The 21,187-nt window shown below is 34.5% G+C and overlaps 1 protein-coding gene across 1 annotated transcript in view; it reads right to left on the reverse strand.

Moving 5' to 3' along the window:
• Nucleotides 1-9,982, reverse strand: part of LOC120626152 (homer protein homolog 1) — a 53,351-nt gene extending 43,369 nt beyond the window's left edge. Inside the window, exon 1 of the mRNA XM_039893482.1 lies at nucleotides 9,892-9,982. Coding sequence (XP_039749416.1) covers nucleotides 9,892-9,917 — 26 coding nt within the window. The 5' untranslated portion in view covers nucleotides 9,918-9,982. The remainder of the gene's footprint in view (nucleotides 1-9,891) is intronic.
• Nucleotides 9,983-21,187: the final 11,205 nt, after the last annotated feature.

Here is a 21,187-nt window from a genome sequence, read left to right on the forward strand (position 1 = left end):
AGGTTTTCGGTTTCATAGATTCACGTCTCAGAGACAGTAAATAATGTACCTCTAAAGCGTGTTAAATATTATTTAGATTTTTGTTTACAGGTTGTACTTATATAGCTCACCTTTAATGCTCCTAAAATAAGTATTATAACTCTGAAACAAGAACGGCGACAATCTATTCTTCCATACTGATATTATAAATGCGAAAGTGCGTATGTTTGTCCATCCTTCACACCCTCACTAAGCCAATCAACTGGATGTCTGGCTTAGAGTAAGTTAAAGAACTGAGAGTAACATATACTAATCAACGTAAACGATCAACACGGTTTGTGAAACGCATAATAAACGCATACGAAAAACGCGGGCAACAGTATTAAAATAATACTGCTTTTAAGCAATAGTACTAAAGCCATATATTTTTTAGTATTTAACGACGATACAAACATTGCCTTCTAGCCCCAAAGTAAGCGTAATTCAAGTTCAAATCCGGACACTTAAAACTAAAGCCAGGAGAGTTCCAAAAGTGAGTTATGAGTAAGAGAGTTATGTCTACATATTAACGGTACTCTGCGATCAGTAGGGTTAGGATGCGCGCCGCGAGAGAGTTATGTCTACCCATTATCTCGTCAACCACTATAAAAAAAAATACGAGTAACGGGTAGAGATAACAATATCGTGGTGCGCATGCTAGCCCTACTGGTCTACGAAGATGGAGGTATTGCTGTTCCAGCACCCTGAGTTCTGCTAAGCAATGTTATTTTCTCATTGACTTTCATTGGACTAGAAATTTTAATATTAACGTATCTGCTCTGAGATCAGTAGGGCTAGGATGCGCGCCACCAGAGAGTTATGTCTACCATTATCTCGTCAAATTCTATAGACAAAGTACGAGTAACGGGTATTATTATTATTTATTTATTTTATTAATGAAAAATATACATTTTTTATGTTAACATAACAATATCTGTTACGGCGTAACAAAAACCCAGACGGGTTTATCCGTACACCGGTATTCATCATTAAGCGCTCGGAATTATAAGTAGGTACAGTATTTTAAAGCTACATACAAAATATGATATATGACAAGTAGTTCCAAAAAAAAAAAATATAAAAAATAATGATCGCGTTTCAACCAGTTCTACATATCGTACTTCATCGTTTGAGTAAACTTTACACAGGATGTTCCAGCTATTTATTATTACATTTATTAGTTTGAAAGAAAAATGTTTTAAGTTTCTCCTTTATGTTTTTAGAGTTTATTTCCTGCTTTAGTTTATAAGGCAAGCTGTTCAGCAAAGTCGGCACTAGACAATCCAGGGTCTGCCTTCCGTACAAATTGTTACTTTGGGGAATAATGAGTTGGGCGTTTGACATACTGCGCGTTATTATTGGTAGTTTAATCTGCTTTTGGAGATTTTTCTTGAAAAAGTTCTCCATTAATAAGGTATATTTAATTTTATCGTGTATTGGCATGATTTTACAATACGAGAATAATTCATGGTAATTACCTCTAAAATTGTTTTTGACTTTGTATGGTACAACGGTTTTTAGCAAGCGCATTTGGAGCTGGTAAATGGTATCTAAATGTGATTTACATGTTCTCCCATAACTACTAAGACCATAGGCAATAGTTGATTCGGCAAGAGCTTTGTAAAGCGATAAGCGTATACTATAAGGAATTCTATTTTTTATAAGAGTAAATTTTGCCAACATGGATCGTAATTTATCACACACGTGGTTTATGTGTGCTGTCCACTTAAGACGATCGTCAATTACGACACCAAGGTATTTATGGTAACTAACCAAGTCAACAGGACCACAATTACACGGATTTATGGTAGCATGTAGGCACGCATGGCTATGGGCAATCAGGTAAGGAGTTACAGTACTTCTGTTTTGACTGGAGCTGATATACATTAGTTTCGTCTTTCTTGCATTTAGCACAAGCCCCATGTCATGAGACCACTTAGTTAGTAAATTAAAATCGGTTTGCAGTTTCAGAAGAGCTATATTTATATTCTCGCCCGCTGCTATAAGACATGTGTCATCAGCAAACTGGTAAATTTCACAATTTTTAATCAACCCAGTGGCGTCATTGACATAGGTTATGTAGTGCAACGGTCCTAATACTGATCCCTGTGCTGTACCTTCTGCAACAGGCATTCTGCTACTTAATTCATTTCCAACTTTAACTTGGTATGATCGTTCCTTTAAATAGTTTTTACACCAGTTTTTTAGAGGTCCCCTTATGCCACAATCATCAAGCTTTTCCAACAGAACATCATGCCGTAGTGTATCAAATGCCTTACTATAATCAATGAATACTATAAGTATATGTTGTTTTACATTTAGGTGCTTAAAAATTGTGTTAGTGAAGTTAGAGAGTAGTTGGGTTGTACTTTTTTGGGTTTGAAATCCATATTGGGTGTCGTTCATGATATTATTATCATCGTAAAATTTAGATATTTGGTTACCTATAAATTTTTCGATAATTTTATTAATTGTAGGTAGAATCGTTATGGGTCGGTAATTTTCATATTCTTTACGACTTCCGGTTTTATGGACCGGTCTGACTATACCAGATTTTAGTTCAACTGGGTATTCTCCTGTTTGGACTGATGCGTTTATCAGCTTTGTTAAAACTGGTAATATTTTTTGGCCTATATGTCTTAGGTCCAATGCTCTCACGCCATCTACACCTGGCGCTTTATCGCATCTTAATGATTTTATTATCTTTAAGACTGTTGCAGGTGTTGCTTTTTTGAATCGCATTGAAACATTAGCGGGATGAGCATAAGTAGATTTATCTAGTAGTGTAGTGTTACAATTTGGTATAATCTTTTTAACATTTTCGTAAAATTTTATTGCAATTTTTTTTGCAATTTCTTTAGTATCAGTATGTATATTTTGTAGTGCATTTAATATTATATTATCTAAAGATTGTTTAATTCTACCCGTAATTTCATTGAGTATTTGCCATAATATTTTTGGGTTCCTTTTATTCTCAATAATTTTTGCTTTTATTTTATTATCTTTATTTTTTTGGATTATTTTATTAGCATAATTTCTTGAATTATTATATTTAAGTTTTAATATTTTATCACCAGGGTCTTTAAGCCACTGCATAAAAAGCCTATCTCTATGGGCGCATGCGTTTTTAATTTTATTATTTATGTTAAATGAATTAGTAGTGCATTTATGTCTGTCATAATTTCTTACTTTAATTTCCGATTTTTTATAACACGATTTAATATTATTTATTATTATGTTATATATTTCATAGGGACATATAATATTCTTAATAGGCTGCCAATCTATTTCATCAAGATATTTATAAAGATTTTTATTGTTATATGTAATTCTAAATTTCGGAAGAGATAATTATCTCGTGGCGTGCATCTTAGCCCTTCTGTACAGTAGTACGCCCAGAAGACAAATAGGTACTGAACGTCTGGCTCTCAGCAAATTGAATTCGGGTAATACTCAACCAACGTTGATCATCATCATATCAACCCATTGACGGCGCGCTACAGGACACGGGTCTCCTCCCACAAAGAGAAGGGGTTAAGGCCGTAGTCCACAACGCTGGCCGAGTGCGGATTGCCAACGTTATGAACTAGTTATTTAAAAGTATCTAAAAAGTAGACCTAGTTAAGATTACACAGTATTTAAAAGCTTTTGAATAGTGAAGCGGTTCTTTTCATGTAAGTTCCTTCAGGGCGTTCTTTTATACCTACTTTTTGTATATTTTGCTGCTTGCATTTGCCTACATTTACATATTAATTTTCGGTGTTACGTTTAGGACGGTAATTTGGCATTTTTTTTTAATATTAGGTATTCGGCCAAACATTGAGAACTTTTTGGCCGGAAAGTGATTTTGAAGTCGTCATCATCATCATCATATAAACAAATTACCGGCCCCCCACCACAGGGCGCGAGTCTCCTGCCACAGTGAGGAGGGGTTGAGGCCGTAGTCCACCGAGCTCGCCAGTGCGGATTGGTGGACTTCAAACGCCTTTGAGAACGTTATGGAGAACTCTCAGGCATTAAGTTTTCTTCACGATGTTTTAATACCTTAAAACGCACATAACTTAGAAAAGTTAGAGGTGCGTCGAAGTCCTACTCACTGGGCTATTACCACTTCCATCACATTATTTAGACATAAAATCATTAAAATAATTTTTCATCATAAATATCATTAGCATTATAATTTATTATTCCTTTTGGCTTTTGCGCCATTCAGTTTTAAGCTGCTACAAACTTATCACAGAGACATGAAGACCAGAGTGACTTGCCCAGTGACTTCGCGGAAGTGTCTTCATAGCACCCACAGTATTAGGAACTAAACGAAACCGTGACCACGACTAATATTGAAGCATAAAAAACCACTTCACTTTTGTAGTGTTTCTCTAAAAGGTGATTAGTCACTTCATTTCATTAAGTAGTTGACAGTAATTATTTTACCTCTAATGTTCTTAACATTTATCATGAATTCGGAAAATAAATAAATAAATATATATACTACGACAATACACACATCGCCACCTAGCCCCAAAGTAAGGGTAGCTTGTGTTATGGGTACTAAGATAACTGATGAATATTTTTATGAATAATATACATAAATAAATAGCAATATACATATAGTCAGACGTGCACGGGGCGCTTTCACTGTGTTTGGACACAATGCACTGCATACAATAATGACTGAATGAGGGTTCTGAAAGTATGTTCTTAATTCTATTATAGCGCCGTGTCTACGGAGCACATAGCTTGGATGACATATGGTTTTTATAATGGGGCCCCATACCAGAAAATTAATAGTTTTTTTCTCTATTCTACTAAAAATTAGCTTTTGACTGCAATATCACCTGCTGTTAAGTGATGTTAGGGGTAGGACAGTTATTTAAATCCATACTACTAATCGGTTTCCACGCGAGATCGTACCGGAACGATAAATCGCTTAGCCGCACGTTTTGTCGGTAGGGACGTAACTAGCCTCAGCCAAAGCCTCCCACTAGACTAGACGAGAGTAAATACGAATTTTTTTTTAACCCAAGTTCTAAGTGAGATTTCCCGGGTTCAAACCCGGGAAATCTCACTTAGAACCACAACGCCCACCTTTGCACCAGGGAGGTGGCCAAATTGCTGCCACAAATATCACAAAACATGAAGACCAGAGAAACCTGCATAGATTGGATCACATATGGACTTTATAATGAATGAAATTAAAAAATGAATTATAATTTATTCGTTATCTCATTTTCATTACAAAACAATATGCTAAGACCTCCTTTAAGTTTGGAAAAAACCTGTATTTGGAGGTTCGAGTTTACACATATACTGATAACATGACTTTACCAATTTAATACATAATGGGTACCTATACATGAAAAAGAAGTGTAAATCTGACCACCACTATGTTGGGTACACAGATCAAGCATGCATGGATCCATACCAGATGCTTGAGATATTAAAACACAACCAAACAAATTTCAAAGATTTAGAATGAAAGACTACATCAATATTACATTGTTAGTTTTTTATGAAGAAGTTCTGATAGTAAACGTTAACTTTTAACTATCAAGTAACAGTTACTTATAAAGAAAATGACTTACGTTTTCTTTGTATGGTTTTCCATTGTAAGCACATAACAATTTAATGAAATAAAAAAAAACAGCATTTGTCATCTACAAAGTGTGAAGATGATCTACAATCAATATCACCTTTATGATATAAACATTAGAGCTTAAAATCTGCTTGGCAATAATATAAAGGGCATCTTATATCATGATAGGAATTTGGAGAGACATTGCTATAGAATTTTTTGATAAGATTTAAGATAAAATATTAAAGTTTTCGAGATATTTAATTTGGTAGTGAATTTTAGGTGATACTTCAGATGACCTATATTTCATTTTAAAATCTGTACCTGTAAAAGCAAAATATTGCGGAAAATATTTTAGCATTTCTGGAATATTGACATAATGATGTTTGGCACTGAAGCAGAATTATGTAGTGTACTAGGACAACCTAGGAAATAATTAAGCACAGTAGGGCGAGCATGTGCGCCACGAAATAATTATCTCTACGAATTACTCATATTTTTATTTAACGGCCGCTTGGCGCAGTGGGCAGCGAACCTGCTGCCTGTGGGTTTGATTCCCACCAGTGGCGTACACTTCATACATGCACAAAAGCACTGCATACCCAAATTATTTTATATAGCTCGTATTGTAGGGGAGTTTTTCCATTTTATGCCATGTACCTGCTTTATGCATACCTTGGTCAAAAACCTGTGCACGCCACTGATTCCCACAACTGGAAAATGTTTGTATGATGAACATGAGTGTTCTTCTGTGTGTCTAGATGTTTATATGTTAATTATAAGAATTTACGTATATATTTTGGTAGAGTCACTACAAACATATATACTTGACGTTTCAAAAGTGCTTATAAAGTAGGCCTACTTGAAATAAATGAATTTTTATTTTTTTTTAATTTTTAGAGGTAAATTTTTGCATATCCCTTGATATATTAATACTGCATTAATTATTGTAGTTTGGATTTACGTGTGTAGGCATTCATACATAAAGATACAGCAGTAAACACAAATGGCAATAGGAATTTGTATTCATTGATGTTCCATCTATAATTTCACCAGATATAAAATCATGAACATCTGGCTTCTCAGAATAGCCTGATATTTTGTCTAGGTGAATCACAACATAACATTTTTCATTCAAATTATGTATAATTGTAAATCTCTGTCCTGACAAACAACTTAGGTGTTCATAGAAAGGATTTTTACGTTTTGTTTTGGTTTGCCTGTAGCCAGTGGCATGCATACAGGATATGCAGATGATATAAAATGAAGAAAATCTCCAGTACGAGCTATAAATACTTAGGGGTAGACTTTTGATAACTTTTACAATGCCTATTCTTACGTTTTGTATAACTTGTATTGGAGACTTTTTTCATTTTATAACATTTGCATACCCTGTACATACCCTCTATGCACGCCACTGCCTGTAGCTTGGTTTCAGGATGAGACACAGGGGTAAATTTCTATTCAAAAATTCTACATTGAAATTACTGTCACCTGTGACTAAAATATAATTCTTTTGACAACTATTTTAAATTAATATACTGAATAGGCAAGTATTGGACCAGTTTATAAGTTTACCTGACAAAAATTTGCTGTAATACAGAAGATGTTTTTCATTAAATAAAATTTAACACCTTCACACTATTTCTATTTATTATTTATGTACCATAAATTGTTAATGAGAACATATGATACATGAAGTGTACAAAGAAAAGCTTATCTCTTTAAGAAATCTCTTCTGTAAGGTATATTAAAACTTTGCTTATTACACTAAGTGATGCTACCTAACTACAGCTACTGTTTACGTGCTACCAATCCCCACATCCTTTCTTCCATTTTAATGTATGTGTTACAATATATTGATACTATTTCCAACTTAGTGTAAGACAAAAAGCAAATTGCACATTTGCCTGCACCGACAGCAAACTACAGGTTCCGTACAGTCGCACAAAATATTATAGTAATTCTTTTACAGCTAATTGTGTCAGACTCTGGAATTCCCTACCTGATGACATACGTCAGGCAAAATCCTTGCCTCTTTTTAAAAGTTGTTTGAAAAACTATTTTTTATGTATGTAGCGTTATAGTATGTAGTTTATTATATTTATATGTTTGAACACTATATATTATATATAATAATTATATGTTTAGTATTAGAATTTATACCATGTATGTAGTTTAGTTTGCAATATTTTTATGTAGGTAGAAATTTTTATTGCCGCACCAACCCGTTCCTTCCAATAACTACTATCGCCAAAGGTTGTCTGGGAGAGATCGCTTTAGCGATAAGACCGCCTTTGCACACCTAAACTAGTTTTTTTTTTAAATTAAATGAACCTTCTGTAAGTTTGTTTTGTTACTTATTATTAAGCTCGATTAAGCTCATGATTTAGTATATCTGGTAAAAGGTAACTTTATCCACTGCTGCATGAGGAAGAAGAACAAAACCACAGTATTAAGAATAAACAGAACCCACATTCAGCAATTATTGTATGCAGTACATTGTTTCAAAAAACAGCAAAAAATGCCCTGATGATGATGATGCTAGATCAAAAACTCTTACCCATCTTACGGCCAACATTAAGAACATAAGAGGTAAAATAATTACTGTGAAGAGCTAATCACCTGTTCGAGAAACACTACTAAAGTGGATACTCTGTTAAGTCTGTATATTATTAATACTGTGGACAAAATTAACCATGTTAGAGGACCTGTAACACCCATGATTTATGTTTATATTTTTACTATACCCATTTTTGCATTGAAATTTTCGCATTGCAATTTTGCAATGTTTTTGTAAGTATATCTTATTACTGTATATTTAAAGATAGGTAATTTATACAAATTTGTATTCAGTAACTTCACAATTTCAAAGAATTTAAGAGTTAATTCTGTCTTCTTCTTCTGTTCCTGGGCCTTTTCCGCACTTGGTTGGTCTGGGGCCGTCCATTGTACGTATAAGAGTTAATTCATTAAGGTTTGTTTTTAATGAAGAATACATTTAAGCAGTTCTAGTTTAGTTATTTCCATAGTGTCACCTTGATTGGTTTAATTCCAACACTGCACGCTTTCATGGGTATATCAAAATGCTGAGCTGGAACCTGGGTTGTGCCACTGTACTGTGTAGTGGAAGTGCCAGGGTGGCACCTGATTGTAACCAAATTATTGCCAGCTAAAGTAATTTAAAATTACAATCTTTTGTTTTCTGTGTGTAGAGATTATGTGGATTTTCAACTGAAGTTTGTTTACCTTTTATCTAATGAAGACAAATGTTACATGTAAATTTAAATTGGTTATTCTCTGTTTATTAAAATCCAGCAAACACCAACTTTTAACTTTATTAAAAGTCTTTTACTGCAGATTTTTTTTTTATTTTATTTGTAGGTTGCTCCAAATATCTTATAGGTACCTTAAAATTAAGAATTCTGCTTCATACTTCAGAGTGAATTATCTTTTGAAGTATACCTGAGAGTGTTTATAAATAGTTTATTTGAATAAAAGATATTGGATTTAATATTTATCTAACCTTTCTAATGTTTATAAAATTTATTTAGAGTACTAAATGTCAATCAAATATTATTAATATGACAGCTGATAACACTTATCAGTGACATGTCATTTATCAGTTAACATTGTCAATTCACGATTCCTTATCAATAACAACAACAAAACAGACATAAATCAATAAATTAAAAGATGTTCACTACCCTCCAATATGAAAAATATTACTATTATAAATAATTTTAAAGGTATTAAAATTTATACCGATCGAAAGAATTAAAATATAACGCAAATAACTATGTATACGTGAAATCAAAATTATTATAGCTAGGGTATGTTCACTTCTATGAACGTAATTTTTACTAATTATTGCTCTTTCATATGGCAAGCGAAAATTCATTCAAGTATGAAAAAAATTAAAAATAGCGACGACCCTCCGTCCCCCGGCGACCTTAACATCTAGGTGAGCGTTCAATCGAATACAATCAATGATAAAATTGCAATCGCTTGAACGAGTTAACCAGCCTTGCGAAATATCATTTTTTCAACTTATTTGCTATATAAGAAACTGTAAATTATTAATAGGTACACGTTAGTTACATGCGAAATCTGCTTCGTGGGTTATATTTGCTATTAATAAATGAAAAACCCCAAAATATCGCATCGCATGGGTAAAATGCATCCCCTCCCTAAAATATCGGAGTATAAGGCAAACGGATTTTTCTCGTTTTAAACAAGAAATCTGGTGGAATATCTTGTACTCAGAAGTGGATTAGTAAATAGGCTGTAAAACTCACCCCATTGTTTCTTTTCCTGCTGTCATTTAAACACAATAAATTGGAAATTATCCTACTTCATAATTCCTAATTTTTCCCACACAGCTGTCAGGCAGCGGTTTTACCATAAACTAAAATCTAGAGCCAAGCGATGTTGCTACTATCAATTTATTGTTGTCAGTTGAGGCTTTATGATTACACGAAAATATTAAATTAATAGTTTAATGAATTAAATATAATTATTATGTAACATGAAAATGTAAGAGTAGCATATACATTTTCTAATTAAATTAATAAATAATAAAACGTTACAAAAACAAACCACAGAACCATAATATATTTGTAGTGTCATCTTTCGCCACTTGCCAATAGGTGACGCTAAAACTATAGTTTTTTTATTCAGCACTAGATGTCACTATTATCCAACTTAACAGTCTGTTTACTTCTCAAGCTTGAACGATGAGCATTAAGAGAGTTTATAAAATATTTTAAATTGGCTCTGCATCTTATTGGCTGCTGAGGTTAGTTACCCACTATCGATCCACAAAAAATAAATCCATACCACTAATAGTAAAAACCGATGAAGGAAAAAAGTTTGTAACTGTTTTTTTATTGAGTGTAAGAAATCGTTTAAACTCTTTTTAATTTCTTACGGGCATTTCTTCGAACCGATGTTACTTGTAAGCCATGAAAATAGGCTATCCCTCATATGCTATACAGGCTGTACAAATTAAAAAAATCAATTTTTTCATCCGTTCCTTTGAGGTTTCCTGTTTTAATTTCCTTTTTAAACAACCACTTAAACAAAAACCAGATAAAAGGTTTCACACCGTTAACCACTTTAGAGTTTTACGAAACAAAAACGATTAGAAATTCGTTCACCTTTATTTCCATATAAAACTAGGTACCTACATACCTACCTATCTAACTTTTAACTAACATGTTTTTTCAGCTGCAATTTTCTCATGGTTTTCTTATTTCCTTTTTTTTTAAATCTACCTAAATAATAATAATCAAATGTTATTGTAAAGAAAATAAATCGATCCATATACCCACTAATTTTACAAGTTTTACATTTAGGATGAAAGGAATAGGTTCGCTATTGCCACGGCACACAAACTAATGATTTTACAAGTACCTAGGTACGAACTTGTAAAATCATTAATTTGTGTGTTAATTTCTGTAACTCAATAAAATTACGATATATTGTTTATAAAACAATTAATGATAAAAACTTCAATGCAATGTCCCTTAAGTAGAGCGTGTGGGCAGATACCGACTTACTTATTTAGTGAGAGTGAAAGTCAGTTGTTACTTGGTCGTTACATAAAAAATTGGGCGTTGATCTTGTGATTGTTAAAGCGAAGGCACACAGAATTAAGATCATACAGAAACCTCGTTGTACCATTATTGCATGCTCTGCATTGTGTCCAAAAACAGTGTAATCGCCCTGCGCAGATCTCACTTCACTCTCGCAGAATGCTAGCTGACGACCTTTTATATTTTCCCATTTTATATGGTAAACGTTTGGAAAATTAGACGGAAAATAATAACTATTAACTGCTAAATGGAATGAATTGACTAACCGCCTGTTCAAGAAACACTACTTAAGTGGAGTGGTTTTGATACTTCAATATTAGTCGTGAACACGGTTTCTGTATCTACCAACTTAACTCTGTGCTCCAAACTTAATCCATTTTTTTAGCATCAAGCTGTGCTTCGCGGTTTTCCATAAATTATTATGTAAATTAGTATAGGTACTTCCATAAATTATTACGTGTGTACTTACATTTGTAATAAATAAGTATGTTAACCACTGCTTTGTTTCATTGCTATTATCACCATCATCAACATTGTGAAAAGCAAAATATTCATATTAACGCATCTAAGTTTTTTTGTCTTTAAAAGCTTCACAATCGCAGCGCGCTATTGGCTATTGAAAATCTCTGGGAAATTCGTTGTCGTTTAATGACAATTAATAAAAAACTAAAAAATAATTGATTAGTCTTTAGTGTGTCTCTTATGAAAATTGGGTTCGTTGACAATGCTTGCGAGCCATTGTGTTGCTTTACGTCAGGAATTGCGCGAAATGTTAAAAGTATTATTATTTTTTTATTTTTTAAAACTCTATTTAAAGCTTTTATGCTTTGCCACATAAACACAGATCCCGCCGCATTTAATGTTTCCCATTAAAAACACCAATGCCTATTTCTTAGTTTTTGGCGCTCAAATCAAAAATCCTTGAAAATAAATATAGATACAAAAGAGTGAACTCCGCCTTAATAATATAGAGAAAGACTGAACAAAAAACAACAACCGTAAAAATTAATGAATAATAATCGTGATATAACACGACTTTAACCTATAATTGCATGTTTGTCTGTACCAACTAATTTTGGAACATCTTAATAATCAAAAAGTAAAAGAAGATTATAAATACGAGTGTGTGTTTTTTTACTAGTATAAAAGTTGACCGCATTTGACCTTAAATGTAAACAGTGCGTTATGGTTGTCACAGAGTATTTTTCTAACAACTTTTTTGATTCTCTTAAACATGCAAGAACACTCCCGGAAGATGATGTGAAATATTTTTTTTTATCATTATGAGTAGGCTGCATCTTAGTATATTATAGTTTGATATACTGATTTTAAAGTTAGTGTGCTTCCATTCTTAAATACCGCTAAAGATCCGCGTATATTTAACATAGAAATCTTTATAAAAAATTTTACGATAACTGATAGGATGAGATGTATCTTGTAGTGTCCGCATTAAACGGAATAGTTCTCCGACAATCTACAAAGGTTTCTGAATTGTGTCTAGAAACCAATTAGGGGTGTGATTTTAATATAACTGCCTTATCCCTAACAGGTTAGCCCGCTACCATATTAGATTGCATCATCACATTCAACTTTTAGTGAAATAAAGAGGGTGTACACATTATAGTCTCAACGTTTTTTGCAGTAATATATATGTACTTGTATATGTATGTAGTTGAAGGTCGTAAACATGCTCCTGGAGCAACGCGGCGAGCTTCTAAGCTTCTAACCGAAAATCCGTCTCCAATAAGAGGCAGAGCCCTGTGCCCGCGGGAATTCACTGAAAATGAAGTAAGTATTCAATTTTTATTTATTACTAGCTACTATTAGACCCGCGCGAAATCCGCGAATGAGTCGACTTAAAAAAATAGTCGTAGGTATCTTGTAGCGGACTGTTTTATGGAACTTTAAAGAAACAATAATTCCGACACTTCCGATATATTTGCTACATACTTCCGTATAGCCATAATTGTTACTACTAATCCAAAAACTTATTGTTTATCGGGATAAAAAGTATCCCATATGACCCAGGATATCAGCTACCACTAGACCAAATTTTATTTAAATCCGTTCACTAGTTTTCACGTGATGCCCGGGCAGACAAACAGAGATACAGACAAACATTAAATAAAAATCTGCTTTGGACTCAGTATCGATTATAAAGCATCACCCGATCAAATTTTTCAAAATATATATAAAGTACAGAAATCTTTCTTTTTTTATCATCTTTTATTCTTTTTCTTTTTTTTTTTTAATTCTTAACAATGCTTAAAAAAAATAAAAAAAAAACACTATTAAAAATTTATAAAAAAAAAAATCAACGCTTGCGGGGCTTTTGAATGCCCAAGCAACCGGCGGTCAGGGCTCCAGAGTGAGGAACCTCCTTATAATGCGCGCCGTTTCAAGGACTGCCTTCTGTATCCGACCCTTGATCCAACAACCAAGCGAAAGCTTCTTAAGATGTTGGTCGAAGCTTTTCACGAGAAGACCATTGATTAATAATATTATGATGTGTACCAACATGAGTATTTGTAGAGCTTTCTGAGTCAGAGCTCGTCCAAGGAAGTGCTACCACCATGCTTATTTCTGCCGCTAAGCAGCATTGCAATGCTGTTTCCGGTCTGAGTAACGTGGGTGGCGGTGTCATTACGCACATGAGACTTAACACCTACGCCTCAGATTGACAGACACACGGCGCCATGTTGCACCTAAGTGTTCCTTGCATGCAGTGGCGTGCGCTGGGTTTCATACCAGGGTATGCATACAGCAGGAAAATTGCATAAAATGGCAAAAACCTCCTCTTACAAGCGTTATATAAAAATTTTAGGGTAGGCAGTGCTTTTGTGCATGTATGAAGTGCACGCCACTGCTTGCATGCTCTGTTTACAGACGACGGTTTCACATACCATCGGGTGGGCCACCTGCTTTGTTCGTCATTAAAGCTATAAAAAATTATACGTTACTTATATTATGCGTAAGTTGTTTTTTTTTTTTGTTCTAGTTAAATTGTAACAAACATTTTACAATAACATCCGCCATCCTCTTAGAAACTTTGCAATTATGGTGACGATGGCGAGTTCGCAAGTATATTTCTATATAATTGTATTAATCTTTAACAACTTACTCTAAATGTTTCTCATTAAGACATTCTTTCATCACATAAAACTGTGGTTGTGGTTGTAGTGGTTTTTGAACTGTAGGCTAAAAAATTTCTTGTAAATTACCTTAAAAATATATGATTTTTTTTCATTTAAACATTGCAAAATGGCCAGGAGATTTTGGAATATTTTAGGTATTATGTATTTATAATTCCCTTTTCCGTTCACATTATGTGTTTTCGGTAGAATAACCTTTTTATAACTAGGCAGTTTAGTACGTTTGTACGGTGAAGGAAAACAGAAATTCGCACTCACGGCCGTTTCGGGGAAAACCACGGCAGATAGGAAGTGCGAAACGAATGCTACTGCAATTCACGTGCTACGATTGCTAAATCGTACAAATAATTATGTATTATTGTTCAAGCTAGTAACTCCCCACGACAACGTCTGCGCAGGATATTTTAGGTTTCGTTTTAAACTCCTTACAAAATCTTCTAACCTGTATTATGTATATGTACAATAAATTAGATGCAGGTCTAAAAAATCAACCTACGCGTTTTTTTAAGAAAAATCTGGCGCATTTGCTGTGTACAAAATGTTTCTATACAATATCCGAGTATCTGACTTCGAATTAAAAATGATATTATTTTGACATTATTATGATAATAATAATGTCAAAATAATATTGATATTACCTGTATAATTTAATAAATAACTTTTCAATGCTTGCTCAACAAGATTATGCAGACATGTGTAATGATTGTTCTTGTTGTGCACTTTACATTTCGCATGCTTAATAGTAGAATATGGAGGAATGTTATATTATAATAAGACCCTATGTAAGCTCATATTCAGCGAATAAAATTTCATTTCATTTAATTTCATGAGAACTGCGCATTTACATTAGACGAGGGGCTGGATGCTGGGATGGAGCTTTGGAGGCTTCGCTGAAATTCAGCCATTCGTTGTTTAAAATGCTCACCCAGTTAAGTGACCGTTCGTTGAATTGATTCCATTGTGATTTTATTAAAGGTTAGGACGAAAAGTGTAGAAGTGAACTTAAGTGTAAACAACTGTTATAGGAAATACTCTGGTAGGTGACACAAATTTAATACATTTAATTAACTTTAAATCACGATAATGTACTAAATGAAAATTAAAACGAAGAGTGCTTTAAAAAACGTGTGTTGTTATTTAACACCTTTTTTTTATCGGGGGGGAAATCTTCAAAGATACCCGACCTTAGGGAAGATCGTGGGATTTTTACCCACTAAAACCCCCTCGGTGGCCATCCTCGGCACATGATTGAGAGGCTCCGGGATCTCCCAAGAACGCACCGGTGCCTCCCTCGTACAGCGCATGTAGAGCTCGTCCCGGGAGACAATATTCCCCCGACCTCATTGGCCTCGCTATGGGCTACGGCTAGCTGCTGTTCTACCCGGGTCCGGTTCCCATCCTGTCCGACACGACCCGATGTCCCTTCATCTGGGACTATTGATCAGACGGAATTGGGCGATGATTGCCATCTGCCCGCCTCTGTCGTCTCCGAAAAGGATCGGCTCTCTCTCGATCGCGTTCAGCAGCCTCCTTTTTGGCCATTACGATCTCGCAGAAGGAGACCATCGCCCTCCATGCTTCATCCTCTGAGGGAGAAAGGTCGCTCCCAACGTGACTGACTAGAACAACGCGCGCTGGATTCCAAGCAGAACACTTCGCAAGGGTATGCTGTGCTGAGTCCTTCTTCCCACAATGGTGATTTAGCGGTGTTGCCTCGCGACCGATCCGACACTGGTACTCCCCAGAACAACCATGCCCAGTGAGTACCTGTGTCAGTCTTAAGGTGACATTTTCACGGATTCTTGCCAACCAGGCCTCAAAGTTTGAGATATTCGCACCAACAGTGCGTTGGCAAGCGTTTAATCAACACACGTCAACTTTAATATATAATAGGTTTGGTACTCACCACGTAATTGTAATAATTATCTACTTCCACAATGACGTCGGAAACCCTTCAGAAATGACGGCTTGATAGACTCTTCCTTTATTTTAATTTTTATTTATTTTTTATAGAGCGGTGAAATCGCGCTTTGAATGAGTACCATAGTTTTTAGGGTTCCGTGCCCGAGGGCCTTACTAAACCTCTGCCATCCGTCTGTGCGTCCGACAATATGTATGTCTTTTATATTATGGACTATAATGAAAAAGAAATGAAAATACACTTACTGTAGGCCAAAACATATACTGTCTGTGCTCCCGATTAGATTAACCGATTTTGATTTTGTTTTTTTTTTTCATTGGAAGGTCAATTAATCGGAGGACTCGGGAATGTTGTTATACTCTTTATATAATAGAAAGTATCAGATAATGTTCTTCTTTTTTTTTTGCGATGTCATAATAATGACCCTCCCCGTTTTTTTTAGTCGTTTGAAAACAGTGCATAATAAAGAATCAATAATTCGATGACATAATTTGATTATTGTTACTGTGATGTAATTACTTGTGTGTATTTGATTGTTGTGTGTATATATGTGTGTTATTTATGGTAGAAGTCAAAGTGTTCTTAGGTTCGACCTCAGCCTTTTAATGACTTGCAACAAGATATTAATATCAAAATAAGATGTTTATCATCAACGCTTCCTTACTTCCGCGCAGAATACTGAATCGATGTCGACCTTTTAATAGAGCCTTGACACTTCATTCGTGATGTAAATACTAACACATAGTACGCAAGTATAATCGGGCCTTAACATGGATATGTGTAACATCATATTATGAATCCGAACCGGTAGTAGAGTCACTAAAAATAGGCTGACTAGACGTTTCAAAAGAGCTCGTAAACTAGACCTATTCCAAAATATATTTTTTTAATTTTCAAATATTAGCACAAGCTTTTAAAGAATGTTATGGAGAGGCTCTCAGACATGCAGACGATGTTTTCCTATACCGTTAAACCAGTGATATTTTAATTGCTTAAATTAAAACGCACATAACTTCAAAAAGTTAACGGTGCTATCAAGAGACCAAACTCCTGACCACTAGGCTATTACCGCTTTACCCTTGTGTGACCATCACAATATTGCCATTTTTTTTTATTAGCACTAATGCTGTGAGTTTGATTCCCACAAATGGAAAATGTTTATCTGATGAACATATATGTATGTATATAAATATACATATATGTTCACCAGATAAACATGCTCCATTTCCAAAATATATAAATATATATTTTTACATCATTTGTGCATAAATTATTATTATATATATTACTAGCGGACCCCAGCGCCATCTGTCGGGCTGATTTGTGAATCTAAACCATCCAGGGTGCCACCCAAACGCATACCGAAAAATTCATTCAAATCGGTCCGGCCGTTTAGGAGGAGTTCAGTGACATACACACGCACACAAGAAATATATATATAAAGATTATTATTAACAATATATAAGTAAATTTACTACGAAAATACACACATCGCCATCTAGCCTTAAAGTAAGCGTACCTTGTGTAATGGTCACTGAGATGACTTGAACATTTATATGAATAATATATATAAATACTTTTAATATATAGATAAATACCCAGACACTGAAAGTACATGTTCATCACACAAATATATCCAGTTGTGGGAATCGAACCCACAGCCTCAGAAAGCAGGGTTGCTGCCCACTGCGCCAGTCAGCTGTCAAATATTGAAAAACCTAAGTTATTAACTTCGAAACTTCCTATCTTCCTCGCAGATGTCGACCTTTTACGAGCCTTGACACTCGCGCTTCGTGATGTGCATACAATGAAATAGTACAGTGAATAAATAGTTTGTAATGCCACTTGATTGAGTGCTTCACTTGATTGAAAATATTTATAAATATACCCGACTGTCAGAATAGCAAATTGCTCGCATAATCGTGATATAGCGATGATAGCCTAGTGGTTAAGCGCCAGCCTTTCACGGGGCCTAAGTCGATTCCCGGCACGCACATCTTACCTTTTTGTGATATGTGTAGCTTGGTGAAGGCAGATCGGAATAGGCGCATGCGTTACTTTGCGGAATTCCATGATTTTAGTGGCGTGCACTTCATACATGCACAAAAGCACTGCCTACCCTAAGTTTTTATATAACTCATAAAGGCGAAGGATTTTTTCCCTTGTATGCCATCTTCCTTCTGAATGCATATCCTGGTCAAAAACCTTGTGCACGCCACTGCATGATACTTATGTAAACTTAAGCTTAAAATTATAAATTAAGTACTTACTTAACAAAAATTATTAATTGTAAAGTCCACATCTCCTGAGGATGCTCCGGTGTCGGAGCGAAGCGTGCGTAGAGTGTACGTTGCCGAAGATCTGTTTTGTGTGGAGTATAAAGATTAAAGAATTATTTATTGAATACACCAAACAGATTCTCCTGCATCTCGCGGAGTAAAATAAACTTAGCTTAATTTTCATAATAAATCAATTATCAACCCAGCTCATTTCGCGAGTGTCGTACCAGGTGACTAAGGGAATATTACGAAGAACGGACAGCATCGTCCTCGGTGCTACTATTACTATCTACTGCGGCACCAACCCGTACTATCTACCCAGCGTGGTGACTGGTGAGCTTGGCCATCCATTGACCTTGAGTCCAGCAGTAAACTTTTATAGTCTTTGATGTTTTACGCAATTAAATATCACGTTGATGGAAAATTTCGTGAGGAAACCGCAGGTGTGAGAAGTCCACTGAGAAAGAGGACGAAAGAGAGAAGTATTCTGAGAGGAGATCTTTGACCTATAGTGTCAAAGGTTTGATAATAATGATAATGCAGAGCGTTAATTAGCAAAAAAAAAAACCTTGGCCCAGCCTGTAATGATTAGAAGTAACTGATGATAACTAAAAGTTGTGCAACCTTTTTCCAGTTATTTTGGTAATAACTGGAAAAAGGTATTTGATATCCTATTAGTTAAGGCAAGAGTTTTCTCTGGGATCGCCCATAAACAATAATATCTTCATTAGCCTCACTCCATCGGATCCGAACACGCGACCGTGGCACAGCCTTGACTTCCCATAAAATGACAATCGTAGACTAGATAACGAATTACATTATAACAAAATGATCAGTGTACTATGTTTTACATAACTATATTACTATATTTGAGGACGTTTTTTTATTAGGTTTACTGTTTAATTTTTTTCACTAGCTCAATCGCAACTCACTTAGGCCTAGGTCGCAAAAAGAATGGGTAAAAACCTTTATTGGTATCAAATTTGCCTGCTTCTCTTCCTCGTGCAATTCATACATGCACAAAAGCAATTTTAATATAACTCGTATACGAAGCGGAAGTGTTTTGTTGACCTCATATTTTCTTGCTTATAATTGTGTTACCTCTTTTGGTACTAAATAAACTTTTTTGTACAAACTTTTAACACCGTTTGTACCGCAGGAAAATGGCGTGATTTATTCGGAGAGATTCGATAAGCAAACCTTATACAGTACGGCTAGTATACGCAGGAGACAAAACATATATTGTGGTATTATATCTCCTGACAGGGGATAAAATTAACATGGAACAGGGGAAGGGGTGAAAGAAAGACGAATATTCAAAGCTTCACTAGAATCATTGTAACTTAGACTTGAGAAGAATAATATATAGTTTAACATATATTTTAAGGCACAATATCATGAACTAGAATCAGTCAATTTACCTAACGACATTTGCCAATTACAGTGCAACCTTAATATAACGTACCTCAATATAACGACTTCCTCGATTTAACAAATTCTTCGTAACCCCTTGAATTGTCCATAAGAGTCAATATAAAATATACCTTTACATTGCGAACATTCTTTGCGTACAACCTCTTTATAACGAATTTTGCTAACCCAAAACCTTTATATAAAGTTTCCACCAATAATATAACTCTTAATCTTATAATGTGATTCATGTCTCGACATGTTTCGATTCATGTCTCGACATGTTAAAATGGCTCAGAAACGTAAAAGTTCTTTTACCTATCTATAACGAATTTTAGACCAATCTAACCTCAACATAACAAACCTCAGTTCAACGAATTACTTGATATTACGAATATTTTCTTGTTCCCCTCCGATTTGTTATATCGAGGTTGCACTGTATTAGCTAAATAAGTATAGATACCATTTATTATTCATAGTTTGTCAACTTAATCGCTAACTTATTTAATGCAAAAGAAATGGGGTTACTGGAATGTTGATGTTATTTGCCAAATGCCTACAACTTAGAGTTTGTTAAGAACCAATATTTATTTTCTTCGCGTGGATTAAGGTTTTTTTTATTCCCACGGGAACTCTTTTATTTCCCTGGATAAAAGGTAGCCTATGTTCTTTTCCATGTCGAAAGCTATATGCATGCCAAATTTCATCCAAATTCTTTTTGCCGTTTTTGCGCGATTGAGTTACAAACATCCACATTTTCTCAAATAAATGTGAAAGTGTGGATATTTGTTACTCAGTTATTAGTAGGATCTAAAGTACCTTAAATATGTGAAATATAAAAAGGAACATTTACCTACTCAGTTCAACAATTATAACCTATATAACACATATCTACGAGTATAACTAGATTTATAGAACTTTTCCTTTTTTTGAAAATTAATTAGGCATGATGATCCTCATCATCCGCAGCCTATTAACATCCCACTGATATTTACTCTTAAAGTTAAAAACTGCGAGATTGAAAAAAAGAGAAAAAACCTTGGCTAATATAGTGCTACTTCTTTCGCACAATATACGTGCAAATTCCCATCCGTCGCTAAAGTTCATTAATATCGATTCAACAAACAAATAAACATACCAGATATTTTCGTATTTATAATCTGTATTTCTCAATTATCATGTAATTCTGTGTGTTATACTCAATAGCATTTTTTTTTTCTTATTTAGGTATATAA

Source organism: Pararge aegeria, chromosome 1, assembly GCF_905163445.1.
Source record: "Pararge aegeria chromosome 1, ilParAegt1.1, whole genome shotgun sequence".
NCBI lineage: Eukaryota > Metazoa > Arthropoda > Insecta > Lepidoptera > Nymphalidae > Pararge > Pararge aegeria.